This window comes from Amphiprion ocellaris, chromosome 8, assembly GCF_022539595.1.
Source record: "Amphiprion ocellaris isolate individual 3 ecotype Okinawa chromosome 8, ASM2253959v1, whole genome shotgun sequence".
NCBI lineage: Eukaryota > Metazoa > Chordata > Actinopteri > Pomacentridae > Amphiprion > Amphiprion ocellaris.
Window position 1 is genome coordinate 10,235,041 of NC_072773.1, and position 14,068 is coordinate 10,249,108.

The 14,068-nt window shown below is 41.2% G+C and overlaps 1 protein-coding gene across 4 annotated transcripts in view; it reads right to left on the reverse strand.

Moving 5' to 3' along the window:
• Positions 1-244: 244 nt before the first annotated feature.
• The window catches only part of prkcz (protein kinase C, zeta), a 120,277-nt gene continuing 106,453 nt past the window's right edge, over positions 245-14,068 (reverse strand). For all 4 annotated transcript variants that reach the window (XM_023276271.3, XM_055012622.1, XM_055012623.1 and 1 more), the window contains 2 exons: positions 11,283-11,398; positions 245-3,718 (listed from right to left, as the gene is read on the reverse strand). In XM_023276271.3, the coding sequence (XP_023132039.1) occupies positions 3,631-3,718; positions 11,283-11,398 (204 nt within the window). In that variant the 3' untranslated portion in view covers positions 245-3,630. The remainder of the gene's footprint in view (positions 3,719-11,282; positions 11,399-14,068) is intronic.

The following is a 14,068-nucleotide window of genomic DNA, read 5'->3' on the forward strand; positions in this document are numbered from 1 at the left end:
GTCGAATTCTCCATTGCACATTTAGTATTCTAGTAAACACCTTATTTTCTCTAGAATAAACACAGAATGGTGTTAGCTGATGATCAGTTAATTGCCTTCTCCGCTCATGTTGTATGAACAGAGTAAGTGGTGATCAGAGGATGTGCTGCTGTGTGAGGCCTTTTCCCAGGCGACCCCTTCCAAAAGTGTAGTATCTGCAAAGATTTTACTGCCATAGTCTGCAAAAAAAAAGACGGACTCCATGCACGGAAAACCAGTATCATTTTTAATAATTACACATATTTACAAAGATGCAGTAAAGCAAAATGAAGCCGATACAACCAGCATTATGTTAAACCAAAAATCATGGTCTAAATTCATACATTTTTAAAGAATATTTCTCTATTGGTGTTTGAATGGCCTATAGTGTTCGGTTAGGTGGATTCAAGGACTCCCAGTTTATCCATTGGTCCCTCAAGAAAAAAAAAATGCCATCAATGTATCGCATAGTGTGTAAAATGGTCAACAAAAACACTACATTAATACAATGCAGCAAATGAGCTGAGTTTGGGAGGGTAGAAGAGGAAACTTCCTCAAATGTTGAAGTGATTTCTAGCTGCGTGTGTGCGTGTGTGTGTGTGTGTCTGTTGGATTAATTGGTGACTGTGAAACTGCTTCATTATCTCTCCTTTCTCTATCTGCTTCTTCCCTGCCTGTAAAGGCCCTCCAGCTAATTGAGACCCGTTGACATGGGATCAGCTAATTAATCCTATTATGTGGTTATCAAATTAGCACAGGTCAGATTTCATCAAATAATTCTCAGCCAATAGTGCGCTTCTTTCTTCGGAAGCACACAGATGTAGAGAGCGACACTGAGCTTGCTTCAGAGGCGAGGACTTCTGTTGGTGGCTTTAATTTGTGCTCGTAGTCGATATTCATAGACGTATTATGAGTATGTGTTTGATTTTTTTTCCCCCAGCCATTCAACAGTTCAAGTCTCCCACATTTGGTTGCATGTTGTTTGCTGTGTGTAAAGGTGGCAGTATATGAAGTTGGCTGAACTAGAAACAGCCTAAAACTTCACCGTTTACTTATAAACTCATGACTTCTCATTGTTTGTGTACCCACTGTGCACCAGCAGCTGGAGGTGGGACATTCTAATTTGGATGAATTGATAAGTGTATGGGTTGTACAGTGGCTCGGTGGATAGCACCGTCACCTAGTTAGATAGAAGATCCCCGGTTCGTGTCACAGCCTGGGATCTTTCCGCGTGGAGTTTGCATGTTCTCCCTGTGTGTGTGTTTTTTCTAAATTCTCCGGCTTCCTCCCACAGTCCAAAAACATCCTCAGGTTAATTGGTGAGTGTGCTTGTTTGTCTCTATGTGTAGCCCTGTGATAGACTGCTACCTGTCCAGGTGAACCTTCACCCTAAGTCAGCTGGGACAGACTCCAGCCCTGCCACGACCCTGATGAGGATTAAGCGGTGTGTAGATCATGGATGGCTTATAGAGGCGTGCTAAGCCTCTGATTCCCAGACATAAGAGTTCAATCTATCACGTGTTTGTCTGTCTTTGCACCGGGTAATAAACTCAGCCAGAACATTCCAAGTGACCCCAACCTCCACAGCATAATGTAACAAGAACTGACAGAAGATTGTGGAAAGTAAATGGAGTTGGAACTGATGAATAAATTTCTGATATTATGACTCCTTAATTGGTCAATACTGATACCAGTACCAAAACAACACTTCTTGCTGATACTTTAGGGGAATTTAAACACGTTTTACCTTTATTTTTTACTTAACAAAACTTCTTAATGCATCAGTTTAAATCACAATCTGTTGTAAAAGAACTGTGTCTAAATGCAATACAGTGAGCTGAAACTGGAAACATTTAGAACATTAGATCGGGACACATGGCAACACAGTTAAAAAGCAAGACTAAGAATCATTCATGTCATTCATTCATCCATCCATCTGTTCATTTTAGGGTCACTGTAGCCTTGGCTTCCCTGTCTCCACCTGGGGGAACGATCATAACTTTTGGAGTCACCACAATAGTCCAGTCCATTAGCAATGTAGCAACATGAATAACACATTTAAATATCATTTTAACATGATTCCTAACTGACGTTTCATGTGGACTTTCGCAACCAAAGGAACAATCTAGTCAATTCAAGCATCACTGAGCGATAGTGGCACCAGATAGAACCGGCCTCAGGGCAGAGATGGAAATACACAGTGAGCCCAAAGTGGAAATGGAGATGAGTCACGGCAGCACAACCAACAGGTCACATGGTATTTCTGAGCGGCTGCAGATGGTCACACAGTGGCAGCTGGTGAGGAAGAACCCAAGCTCAGCCAGGAAGCCTGTACACACTGCGGTAGCTGGAGCCCATGGAATGCTTTGTTTTTCAGTCCGGTATACTCTAATACCATTACCTTCATATACCATTATGTCGTGTTTTGACATACAGGGCTGTGTGGTGTTTGCTGTACAGCAGCCATCTGATAATCTCAGACTAATAACGTGTGAAACTCCTGGTAAGTGGGACACAATCTTTACTTTTCAATATCAATACATTTCGTCTCTTGTTGCCACCAGTTTTAGGTTTATATCTAATGTTGCTTAGATGCTGCCCTTGTGAATTCATAGATTGGAAATAATTTGTTTCACACTGATTTTTTAAAAAACTGATTCATCACTGAGGCAGGCTACTGAGCTCCAAACATACTGATTCCTTTACAAACTGGAGGAGTTTGGACCCGGGCAGCCATAGCTTCAGCTGCTTTACCTGCTGAAGCCATGATGGGTGAAGAAATGTCCAATAAGAGATAAGTGCAATCAGAGACGCAGTAATTAATTTAATCTTTGAGGCACTTCTTAAATAAAAAGTTGTCTCCCTGTTAGTGTTTCCCCCCCATTGTTTGAGAAAATCATAAAAGATTTTTTAAAAAAAAGGAAGGTTGTGGTTATGGATGAAAATGTGCCACTTGCATCAATAAAAAGGCATCGTCAATTTTGGATTCACTACCTACATTATAATACACAATAATAACTTATTTTTCCTTTGTCATTGTACATTCTTGTTTTGTGTGAGGCATTGCCCCCCTACAAGATAGAAAAAAAAGAAATTAACTTTGTTTTTTTAGAAAAAAAGTGCACATAAAATCATTTCAAGTTCTTCATCAGAACTGTCATATTCCTCCAGGGATGTGAGACGGGCTGAAGTGTGTTCATGATGGCAGGCACAGAATGAAACACGTCTCTTTTGAAATGACAAAGCTGGTCATGCTTTGACACGAGGATGGACATTCTGAGGGGGAAATGAATGAAGCTGAGGCAGAAAAAAGACAACGTAACGACAGGGAATGTTGTAGTCCGGTGTCTCTGTTTTCCTTGTAGATGCCGATAAGAACAGTCTGGTACCCAAAACGACGCAATCGGAATCATCCAGAAAGGAAACTCTCCCCTCCTCCAGTTTGCTTTGCCTTGTTGACAGGTCCAGAGGGTGAGTTCGTCCTCTCTGTTGTCCTTTACTCTTCCTCCTCCTTTCCCTCGCCTTTCAGAGTTGGCTTGCGAGTGATTTTTTTGGCTGAAACGGCAGCTTGGACAGACAGTTGGTGGGCGAAGGAGGAAGCTGGCCTCTCCTTCATACAGACTCTTCTGTGGATAGCAGCAGGGGGTTGATGTATTCAAATCCCTCAAACTCTGACTGGTCTATTCTCTTGATGACGTCCCTGAGGAGAGGGAGATGGGAAGGAGAATTAAAGGTGTTGTTTCATCACAGACCCAGAGCACAGTGCTATCAGCAGCAGACCCAGCTGCTCTCAGATCTACTGTCACCATGCTTTTTGCTCCAAAAGGTAAAGTTAAATTGAGCTTAATGCTCAATAAATCCTGCCACGCCCAGGTTTTGAAACGACATCATGGTGGGATATTCTAAATGACAGCAAGCTTCCTATCACCCTGAGCTTGGACAGATTTGCTCAGAGTTTCCAAGCACTGACAAAGATTTTCTATGACATGTTTTCTAATCATACTGGCACAACTGGTTAGTGATGCAGCAATCAAACTCTTTCGTTCCAGGTTCAATACCTCAACCCCAAATATTGGCATTTACCAGTACAAGGAGAAGAAGAAGCTGTTATTTTCCACAAATACAGTACAGCTATTTAAAATTCTTTTTTTTGGCATATTGACGCTTGTTGGGGTCAGAGTGCAGGGTGATAATGATGATGAGGCGTCACCTCTTTCTTCTGATCAGTAACCCAGAGCCTCAATCTTCAAACCACCACAGAAATGCTTCCAGTTGCTAAACCTTAAAAACTTCGGTGCATGTTCAAGAGGAACCTGCTATCAAAGCTGTTTAGCAGACAGCCTGTTCTCCCAACTGAGCCACAGCAACCATGTTGTGACTCAGTCTGCCTGCTAAGGGTCAGTGATAATCAGGCAGCTTTGTCCAACATGTAGTCAAAAATCAATTCTGGATCAAAAGTTGGAGTCTTCAAAAAGCTTTCCAGAAAGAGTCTTCAATAATGTTTATTCAATACAGAGGCTGTAAAACAAACGTGCAAAATCTCGAGATTTTAACTGACTACACATAGCGTTACATCATCTTATATACCTTCTCTTAAACACTCCTCTTCCGTTCTGGAAGCCACGACCCATCGTCTTAAGACCCATCGTCTTAAGACCCAATCAGGATACACATGAAGTAATGGCATCGGAAGTTAGACCACCTTCTCTTTTTTATTTCTGCTAGGTTGGCATTATTTCTGCTTGGCTCAGCGTGCCCTAGTTTCAGTTCACGAGTGCTGACGTAGAGAGGGCATGAACTCCTGTCTTATGCTTTATATGGGCTCCATAGGCTTCTGTTGCGTTGCCGCTAACTTCAGTTGACACGTTAGGTCTCCCAGTCTAATCAATGTTCGCTCTTAAATTTGATTCACACATCCCATTTTTCTAATTGTATCATTTGTTCAATCTTAAAATGCCACAACAATCACAAGTAGTGGGTTCACTCGCAGGAATGTGCTCCACTGCTGCTAAATTTGTTGTTCGGAGTACAGTATTGGTGTACTTTACACTATTGACCAATAGCAGCTGTCTATTCCAGAATAGAGAAGGTAGAGCTGGGAGCCTCAGAGCTACTGTGACTGACTAGCAGTCAGCCGTTTTGACCACAGGCAAAGCTAATTACAAAACACAAAGTATTCTTCAAATTATTTGCTTGTAAACCTTTTAAAATTGTTTATTACCTTCAACTGAATGTTCTAATAGTGATTTGTATGGCCAGATCAAGGGTTCAGAGTTGGTATTCACAAATACTGAATAAGTTCTTGATGGTTTGATCATGCAGCAGTTGTTTCTCATAGGTTTTCATCTGCTCACTGCCATTTTAAACATCTTCAACTAAAATGTATGCAACTAAAATAGCATTTAAAGATATATTTAATAACTGCTGCTACCATCCAGTCCAGTCCAGGATACAGCTGTGCATCATCTGGAAGCTACCTGATAAGCCAATGTTTCTACGTCCGTTTCTTTCTGGAATAAATTCAGTAAGATGGCATCCTTTAGTGCACAATGTTAAGTGTGACAGAAAAAAACATGGTGTAGACTAATCAGCGGAAGAACTTGGACTGCTTTTTTTGTTTCCTGAGTATGCCGCTTCCATTAACAAAGGCTTAATCACAGGTAACTGGAGCGGAACCCCATAAATAGTGGGCTCAGAGTGGATGGGTAAAAATAATGTACTCCCTTAGCAACGCTGCTGCCTTCTTCTCCTGCAGCAACAGGCTGTTTACTCATCTCTCTCTCTCTTCGTGTGTGTGTGTGTGTGTGTGTGTGTGTGTGTGTGTGTGTGTGTGTGTGTGTGTGCGCGGTGATGGTGAGATGAAGGACTGGAACCCAAAAAGGAGGCCTCTTGCTGAGAAAGGCCAAGAGGCTTTCTCCCTGTAGACACTGAACTGAGGGCTTTGAAGTTAAAACAATAGGTGCGTTCACTGGTCGACCTCCTGGTCTACCAGGTGGGTGGGAGTCTCACTTTAAGGGCCACCGGCAGTGTTGAACGGGTTGCAGATCCCACCCACACAGAGCACCAGGACAAGTGAATGAACTGCTATAGTGTCCTTCTCTGAGTGTGCTGACTAGCATATTGATGAAGCAAATATTTTTCCTCCACCTGATCTCATGTGAAGTACCCTCACTGTAGGAGTAGGTCAACCAACAAGACAACAATTAGATTTAGAAAATGTTTTTTTTTTTCTATTCTGGAGTTCCATGGAGGACAGGGAGGTGCAAAGAAAGACCACAGAGAGGGATTCATGAAAACGAGGGGAGAAGGTTTGGGAGGCGACCAAAGCAAACAGTGTGCTCAACCAACGTTTTGTCAGACTTGGATGACTTGAAAGCGTTACCAGATGCAGAATGAAGAGAGGAGGAAGGGACAGAGGAGCGAATAAAGTAAGAGAGAGACAGAACAGGATCTGGAGAGTAAAGCACGGGGATATCCAGACATCATTACAACAGGGTTTTGGAAAAGACTAGCAATTTGTACTGGAAATCAACATTTTAACACTGAACATTTCACAATCTAAGAAATCATTTTAACGTCAGTGGTTCAGAGAGCTACTGACGACTGTGTGGAGCTGAAAGCTACGAGTCACCACCCACTGCAGTGTTCATCCAGCTACAGAGTTTGGATTAGTCACGTTGTGTTCTGACTGAATGTGATGCAAATTTTAGCAGCAGCACAGTTGTGTCTTAAGTTGACACAAAAACATTAGTAGATACAATTAAAGTGCAAATTTGGGAGGTATGCAGTGAGATCAGGAGTTGAAAATGTTTTAGCTATGCTAAATCAGCAGGAGACAAGATTTGAAAATAACTAATTTAAAGAAGGTTTCCAGATTAGCCAAATCTAACATTTGCACAAAGGTTACATGAGATTTTTATGGTGCAAAAACAGACTAAACAAATGCTTTGAAAGAGTTTGTATGAACAAAAAAAAAGCCCAAATCTTTTTTGGTTTTTATTTGTGGATGAAAAATGTGAAACATTGTTTATGTCGCTTGTTTTCATTGTGAAAAGTCCTATTTTTTCATCAATATTTTTGATGAATGCAACTCTAACCATAATGTGACATATAATTTAGTATTTTAACTGATAAACAATCACACTCTTTAGTGTGAGAATGATGCTTAACATGCATCAGGATTGTCTCAGAGACCAACACTGAAGGCCCACAGGAACCCTTCTGACACATAAACTGTCATGTAAGACTTTTCTCATTTGATTTTAAGACTGTTTTTTGCAGTAAAGAAAGAAACTGGGGGGGAGATAGAATAAATGAATGAATGATTTCCCTGAATACAGCCTCTGCTGCGTGAGGATTCACACCAGGTTGACCAGGCAGACTAGAACAGTATTGTGGTCGTAGCCACAGTCATCAGCACCGTAGAATCAACCATCAAGGATCAAGGTTAGAAAATACCAAAGTATGCTTCCCAAGGCACTGGCTGAGGCAGCCATTTTCTAAGACGGGGAACTGGCATAGAAAACCGAAAGCCTCTGTCGCCCTCCCCTCACTATGCTGGCAAGGGCTCCCAGCAATCCTGCTTTTTAATGTCACAATGTAAATCTGTAACATGGAGGGTTTACCCTTCTCTCTCCCTACTCGGCTCTCACTTCTCTTTCTTCTTGTGCCAAGCCCATCACGAGTGGGAGAGAGGGGAGACGGGAGAGCTTTTTGCATCACCCCCTCCTAGCAGGAGTGGGCGACGTCAGCCCCTCTCCTTGGTAACAGAGGGAAGAGAAAGGGATGAGGAGATAAAGTGCGAGACGCAGGGAGGAGGCGTGCGTCTTCTTTTGATGTGCCATGGTGTTTGATGCCAAGTTGATATCTCCACTACTGAACTGGCAATGTGCTCTCCACCCTGCTTTCCCACTCATCTCGCTCCCCCTCCACCATGGCGCTACCCTAACTTCTTCTGCAGCTGTCTCCCCAAAAGTCTGTCACACACTCTCATCATCAAACTCTGTCACAAATGAGCCAGGATGACTTTCAGAGGCGTCTCACTGCAGCCCCTTAATTAGCTCAGCCACCGAGGCTGTCTTGAAGATCAATGTCTTGTGAACAGCGGAGGTGTGCAGCACCTTCAAACTGAGGGAGAGCGATGGTAGTTACCCAAAAACATCTGTCAACGGTGCAGAACATGATGGGCATTTAATAAGGCCACTAAGTACAGCGTAGTCAACAACTTTGCAATGATAATGCCAGTTTCTGACAGTATGAATCCTAATTCTGCTTCAGCTGAAGCCAGGAGTGGTAGGAGGTACAGATAATCATGAGCCATTTCAGACAGGTCTCCATCAGTTGGTTTGTCTTGGACGTTGCTCCAGAATGTATACATCCTGAAGAGAGGCCCCTGATCAAACCTTCTGAGCCCAGGGTTGAAGACCAAAGCATGTGATACATTATATTGCAAGAATGTAAGAATCTTGGGCAAATTTGGAATCTGTCACATTAGATTATATGAATAAATCTGACTTGAATTATATGTTGCTCTAAGGCTGTGTACGCCAGCATTGCTTTTTCTCAGCACCTTCTATTGTCTTCTTATTGGGACAGTCAGGACGCCAAACGTTGCAGCAGTGCTAACTTGTGTGTTGTGTGCTGCCTGGATGAATCCTGCCTTCTGTGCAATGAGATCGGTAACCTAGGATGTAAGACAGTCTGGTCTTTGTTTTCAGTCTTCGACCATCTTAACTGTTCCTGTGTACAGGATAGTTCTACCTTATCCCCAGCTGCATACATCTACACAGAAATATTTGATGGAATGTACCAATACACCAAAGCAGGATCTTACAATTCTCCTAACACAGGCTGCCTACACATGATTATTGGTACCAAACATGCACACCTCTGTAGATCATATGAACAAATCTATTTCCAACTTAGTAAATATTACTTTGCTGCTGTGCTCAAAAGGTAGGGAGAAGATATCATGCTGCAGTCACTGCAGTCAAAAATATCACAGTAAAGGATTTTCACCAGTGCACCAGCTATCAGCAACAACATGCTAGCAGAGTTAGCCTGGTACTGGTCAATCAACCGGCACCATACGGAGCTCACACTGAATGTAAACACCAAGCTCCCTGTCAATTTTGTTCAGTGGCAAATTCTAAGATATTTTTTTCCCATCATGATGACTGCAATTTGAATATTGAGACCAAAATTGTAACGCCCATAACTAAGGTACCTCAACACTACTGAGTTTTGACATTGAAATACATACACTGCTCCTCCACATTTTGGATGTGTAGAGAACCAAAGTGAGGAGAACTGTGAGCAACATCTGAACACTTCATCCAAGCCATAAGATGCTTTGTTGTATTGGTGTATTTCCACCCAACATTTTTCCACACTGGCTTTGTTGTCATTCATTAATTTTAATAAGAATCCCTTTTTCTTTTTTCTTTTTTTTTGGAGTGAGGTGAACAGTGTGTATAACTTTCAGTTCAGTCTCTGTTTTTGAACAGCAGGTTTGTTGAGAAATGAGAGGCTACAACTAGTCCAATAAATGCTTTGCAGGAGAAGTCTAAATGCTGGAGCCAGTACAATCAATCCAACATGGATTTAAATGAAAATATTGTCTAACATAAGCCTGGTAATACGTATTGGCAAGGCCTGCCAGAGCCTTATGGAAGCCATTTTGTGACAGTGCAGAGGAAAACAGGCCATGGTTGTGTGTTCATGTTGCAGCTACAGTCTGCAGCAGTGGAGCCTGTCGTGTCTGTTGCTGTGCCAGATCTCTGCAGCCTTTCTTCTCTAAAGTTAAATCTTAAACAACGGCTTTTGTCAGATCCTGAAGGTTACATGTTTGTATTAATCAAAACAATGCCCTTGATGGATAAAGACTTCAGTGTTGGGACTCATGGGGGGAAGTTTTTCTTTATTGGAAGCAGAAGTCCTCTGAGAAGATGGCACAACACCCAATGGTCATGTGAAAATACATTTTGAATGGGAGCTCTTTCAAAACATCAGTTCAACCATGACAGGATCAACCCTTTATATTGCTGGGCACATCTCCACCCGTCAAGCGCAATCATATTTTAGTCCTAGTGTTGACTAGTGCTGTGGTATGATGCTGTTTTATTCATTGTAACAGAATTTAAAAGCAAAAGACTAAATTTCAATTATAAGATACGAAATAGTAGAAGCAACACAGAAAACAGTATTGAAAAAAGCAAGCAAAGACATGTAATATGATAAAAGACTGAAGTTGAAATGTACTCTATATTTTCTAGTCTGCAGTGACTGAACTCCTTATATTTTTTTCCTCAGAGAAGATACATTTTTAGCACAGACTGATGGTATCACTACTGAAATATGATTATCTTGCAGTGTGTGTGTGACTGGATACGACATCACTTCAATCCAAATGGCCCAGGCAGTTTATTCACACTACTGTATTGTTTAATGAGTTCCCATTTCTTGGCCAAGGTTGTGACCTCGGCACATTATTGTAATAGTGCTGAGGTTATGAGGCTGTCAGCTGCTGTGGGTTTTGATAGTCCAACACAACTGGACCTATGACACAAAGAATGCTAACACTAGCTAGCCTCGCTCCTTTTTATAACGAGGAACTTAACCATCAGTGTCTATGCAGAAGCCTCAGCAGGCATTGAGGTAACGTGAATATAAAGTAACATTAGCTGCAACTTTCTGAGCAGAGTACAAACTCAAAGCAAAATTCGGCTTTATTTCACCCTGACATATTTCCTTCAAATGAGGATTTTGTGGCTCTATGAGTTAAGTTTGCACTCCATACCGTCACTCTACAAACACTCATCTGTGAGGCTGATTGAAAGTAAACAGTGACAGTAGTGCACTGGAAAGGATCTACCTTGGGGGTAACTTGCCTGTTGCCTGCTGTAGTATTATTTTCATTTCATTTCTGAACACATACATGGATTAAATAAGTTTGAGTTTAACAGGCTGTAAAATTGTATGTAATGCAACTCAAAGGTCTCCTGAAGGGGTTTCATTAAAAACTAGAGGGGGTCTTCAAACATTATGTATTAACCAGGATAGTCACAAAAACAACAGTGGAACAAAGAAAAAAAACCCAATATCTTGTTGTTTTAATGGGAAAGCTGCAAATTTTAAGACCTTCATACAGAAGTGTGTAGATTCATTGCGTTAAACCGACGTACACATGAAATAGTGTTTGCCATTATTCACATAAGACTGACTGTAATGGAGGCAGAGATGCCAGTTGAAGAAGCAGTACTTACTCGTCATCCGGCGTTAGCTGCACTGGTTCATTAGTAAACTGGGTGTCAAAGTTTTCGAGGCCGTACTCATCAGAGATTTGAGGTTTGAAGGGCGGCGTCATCTCTTTCTTCTCCAGCTGATGAAAAACATACACATCATTATGTATTATGTATCACGAGAATAAAGAGCACAAGTGAAGGGTCAAAACTCCTTCATGTTTATGCTGTTTCTTTTTCTAAATCAACAGCTTTTGGCCCATATACAGTGAAGACCTTAAGTCTGAGACCACAAGTGAAGTTGCATCCATTTCTCATTCGTTCTGAATTAAATACAAAATGTTTACTTCAAAATAATAATATATACCATCCATCCATCCATCCGTTATCTATACACCGCTTAATCCTCACTAGGGTCGCAGGGGGCTGAGAAAAACTGCAATATATACCAGTGAATAGATAATGTTAATGATATTTACAAAGGTAATTAAACAAGTGAGAAGTAGGGCCATTTTCTCATTGACTTCTATGCTAATGAGGTTGTTTTGCCATCAGAAAAGTTGCCCACTGCTCGTCATTAGAAAGAACGCAGATACAAATCACTTGTGCATTAGCTAATCAACGGACCATATTTAAGCCCTGTTGCTCTTTGCCATATGGTCAGTGTTGCTACAGTCAAAGATGAGCGTCTTGTTGCTATATTTCCTCAGTGGTAAGAAAGGCAGGACTGAACGACGGAGAGAAAAATAAGAGAATGGAGAAGGTTGAGGCAGCAGAATAATTGTGCCCCAGTGATTCAGCCAGGAGAGTTTTTTTGTCTGGTTTGTTTCCATGGTTTCACATTGGTCCCTCATCCTGTTAAAATGTGCACTGAGAACATTTTATGAGAACACAATGAAGTCAGATGGCCACAGAAAGACCACAGGTACACAGGTTTGCTCTCCATGTTGTTTTTGATTGTTCAGAAACCTGGTTGAAAGTAGGCAGGTTTAAAATAGAGGTAATGACTTGTTGGCTGGTTTGTGAAGGCTGTTACTGGCATTATTTGGGTCATACAAAATTGTTCTGAGTGATTAATTTTATCCTGTAATGACACATTTATATCCTAAGAGGAGTAGTCTCTTCCAGAATGATGTCTCCATCACAGCGTCACAGCGCATGAGGGGTCACTGAATGGTTTGATGAGTATAAAATGATGCAAATAACATGCTATGCTATGCCTTCACAGTTTGCAGATTTCAATCCAACTGAACACCTCTGTGAGATTTTGGATCAAAGTGTTAGACAGCGCTCTCCACCACCTTTATCAAAACAACAAATGAGGGAATATCTTTTGAAATAATGACGTTCACCACTGTAGTAGAGTTCTAGATAATGGGTGTAGCACATGGTGGCCCAACACCTTATTAAGACTCGTAATGTTGGTATTACCTTTCATTTGTCACCCATCTGTATGTCCAGTGCCAGGGTGACTTGAGGCTGTTCACTGATTGGTTACTTTAGACTTTTCCAGCTCCACCTTGGAAATTTACACTTTTACTATAGTGTGCTTTCTCAATGCAGTTTCTCTCTTCCAAACAAACCATTAACTGTGTGTTGCGGCTCTTGCTACGAAATATACAGAAAATTCAGTTTTTACCTGACAAAATTTATAATGTTGATAATACATTAAGCTGCTGAACACTTAGAGAATAAACCAACATCAAACTCAAACTGACTGACTGATGGTTCGTTAGTGCTTTAAACACTATTGAATTATTCTGGTGACACATGGTAACATCACCTGTCAAACTGTTTTTTAGTTACAATCAGCTTGTGTTCCTGTATTACTGACAGTGTGATCTTTAGTATATTTGTTAATTAGTAAACAACTGATACAAATTTGTCATGTTCTCTTTCATTTATTTTAGACTTTGCGCTAACAGCAAAATTAGTTTTCTTGTGATTAGTCAGAGACAAAAAAAATGAAAGAAGGGAGAAAACTTGATTTTAGTCCATCTTGCTTAATAAACACCAACAAGGGAACTTCAAAAAGTTGTGAACCTCACCCAGAATGTGTCAAACACAGTGATGGACTTATAAATATAAATATATATATATTTCATGTTTGACTATATTGTTATTGTCTAATCTGTTCTTCCCTGTCTCTTTTACAGTCTTGTCTATACTGACCCAAAGCTGTGCACTTTTAGGAGGCCTTATTGCATTTGCACTATCCGGGCAACTGCAGAGTTTGAGGATGAACTGCTTGCCTGTGAAGAAACTGACCACAGTGCTCTCCCGTCACCCCAGCATGCTGGGGTGACCTGCTGCAATCATAGAGGAAATGGAAATGACCTCTGGGAGGATTTTTGGAGACTCTGACAGAAAAATCAAAGCCTCTGTTGCTCTTTCATTACCATCCCAGGTATCCCATGCTGTAACTGCAAGTAGAGACACAGTGTCATAGCTAGGAAAGGGATTTGTCAGGACCCAGACACTTGGCATAGATAGGTATGAATCTGAAATTCAGTATTGATTTTCAGTAGAAATTATTTAATGTTATTTCCATATGTCACCACAGGTCCTCAATGTCCAATTTGACATGTGGAATTCTGAGGACCTCAACATCTGTGTCCACAGAATGCAGAGTGACCATTTTAAATTGTTTTCTCCTGGCATCCATTCTATAGAGTAGCATCTTGTGTCTGCCTCTTCATGCTTGCAAAGGGCAATCCGATTTCTTTGTTGTGGGTGTGATAATAGAACACTGGGTCTGAAAACTTGTGGTACTGAACAGCAGCAGATACCTGGACAACAACAAACAATGG